Source organism: Penaeus monodon, chromosome 25, assembly GCF_015228065.2.
Source record: "Penaeus monodon isolate SGIC_2016 chromosome 25, NSTDA_Pmon_1, whole genome shotgun sequence".
In the NCBI taxonomy this organism is placed as follows: domain Eukaryota; kingdom Metazoa; phylum Arthropoda; class Malacostraca; order Decapoda; family Penaeidae; genus Penaeus; species Penaeus monodon.
The window spans coordinates 31,365,473-31,366,637 of NC_051410.1; the positions used below are offsets into that span (position 1 = coordinate 31,365,473).

The window sequence follows — 1,165 nt, forward strand, 5'->3', positions numbered from 1 at the left end:
AAAAATATGGTATTCTTGTAGTTACAAGACATTTTTTCGGAGAGTTGATGTTGTTCTATTGCTTTATCATGACCTTATCAATATTCTGTCTTATCAGATAACTCTTGGGTATAGCAGCTGCAGTTGGGCATGTTACCTTCACTTTACCCTTTTTGACAGTTGCATGTGATATCTATTTTAATAAATCGTATTATTATCGTACCTTGTAATAAATTGTACCAGTTACTTGAGCTACGTTTAGGTAATAGGAACTGAAGTCTTTCATAAATCATGGCAGTTTATCAAAAATATTGCAGGCAAGTTCTTATGCTAATAGAGAAAGTATTTCATCATCCTTCAGCCAAGAGAAAAAATAACCAACCATGCTGCCTGTTTCCAGTCACGAAATTCTCCGCCTTGCGTTGATAACATCCTAAAATTCACAGCGGCCTCCGAATAAAAAATAACATTAACGTAGACCAACACAAAGTAAGAAAGAGAGAGAAAGCAAAAATCCTAAAGGCGAAGTGACGTTCCACACGGGGTACGAGTGAAAGAATCTCGATATCTCAAGTGGGATATAAGGCCCCGGCGCCGAGGCCCCTCCAGTCGGGCAGAACAGCTGGTGAGAAGAGACCTCGTTCCTCGCGCTAACCATGGCGGATGAAAATAAGGAGAAGTAAGGCAGCTCTTTTTTTTAAATCTTCGTGAAGAGCGTTACCAAAAGAGCATAGGATCTGGAATATAATGATTATTAGCTTGGATGTTTGTGGTATAGACTTTCTGTCATATAAGTGGGTGGTGTTGATGGTCTCGTTGCTCCATATATAATATTGGTTCCCAACCTCTTCACCCCCAATATTTATTTCACTTTGATTCATTCTCCAACATATCTAGAATTCTGGAAGGTTAATTTAGCTTACAAACCGGTGTTAATGATTAATTATCTCGGTTTCATTTGTTTTTTAAAAAACAAGAAACTGACCCGAATAGGATCTTTAAGGAGATGCAGGAAGATCAACAATGCTTTTATATAAAGGAAGTGAAGAGACATTCATTGCTATCTAGATTGATATTACAAGTGAAGCATGATGGTACAATCAGGTATTGAGAAGGCCTCTCTCAGTGACAAGCAATCGCTGTCATAGAGACCATGAATCTCCCATACTAATATTCTGTTCTAAAG

General features: G+C 38.0%; 1 protein-coding gene across 1 annotated transcript in view; it reads left to right on the plus strand.

Annotated features, from left to right (window-relative positions):
* The first annotated feature begins 609 nt into the window (after window positions 1–609).
* LOC119589143 (aspartate--tRNA ligase, cytoplasmic-like) overlaps window positions 610–1,165 on the plus strand; it is a 15,097-nt gene continuing 14,541 nt past the window's right edge. The window contains 1 exon segment of the mRNA XM_037937719.1: window positions 610–658. Coding sequence (XP_037793647.1) covers window positions 636–658 — 23 coding nt within the window. The 5' untranslated portion in view covers window positions 610–635.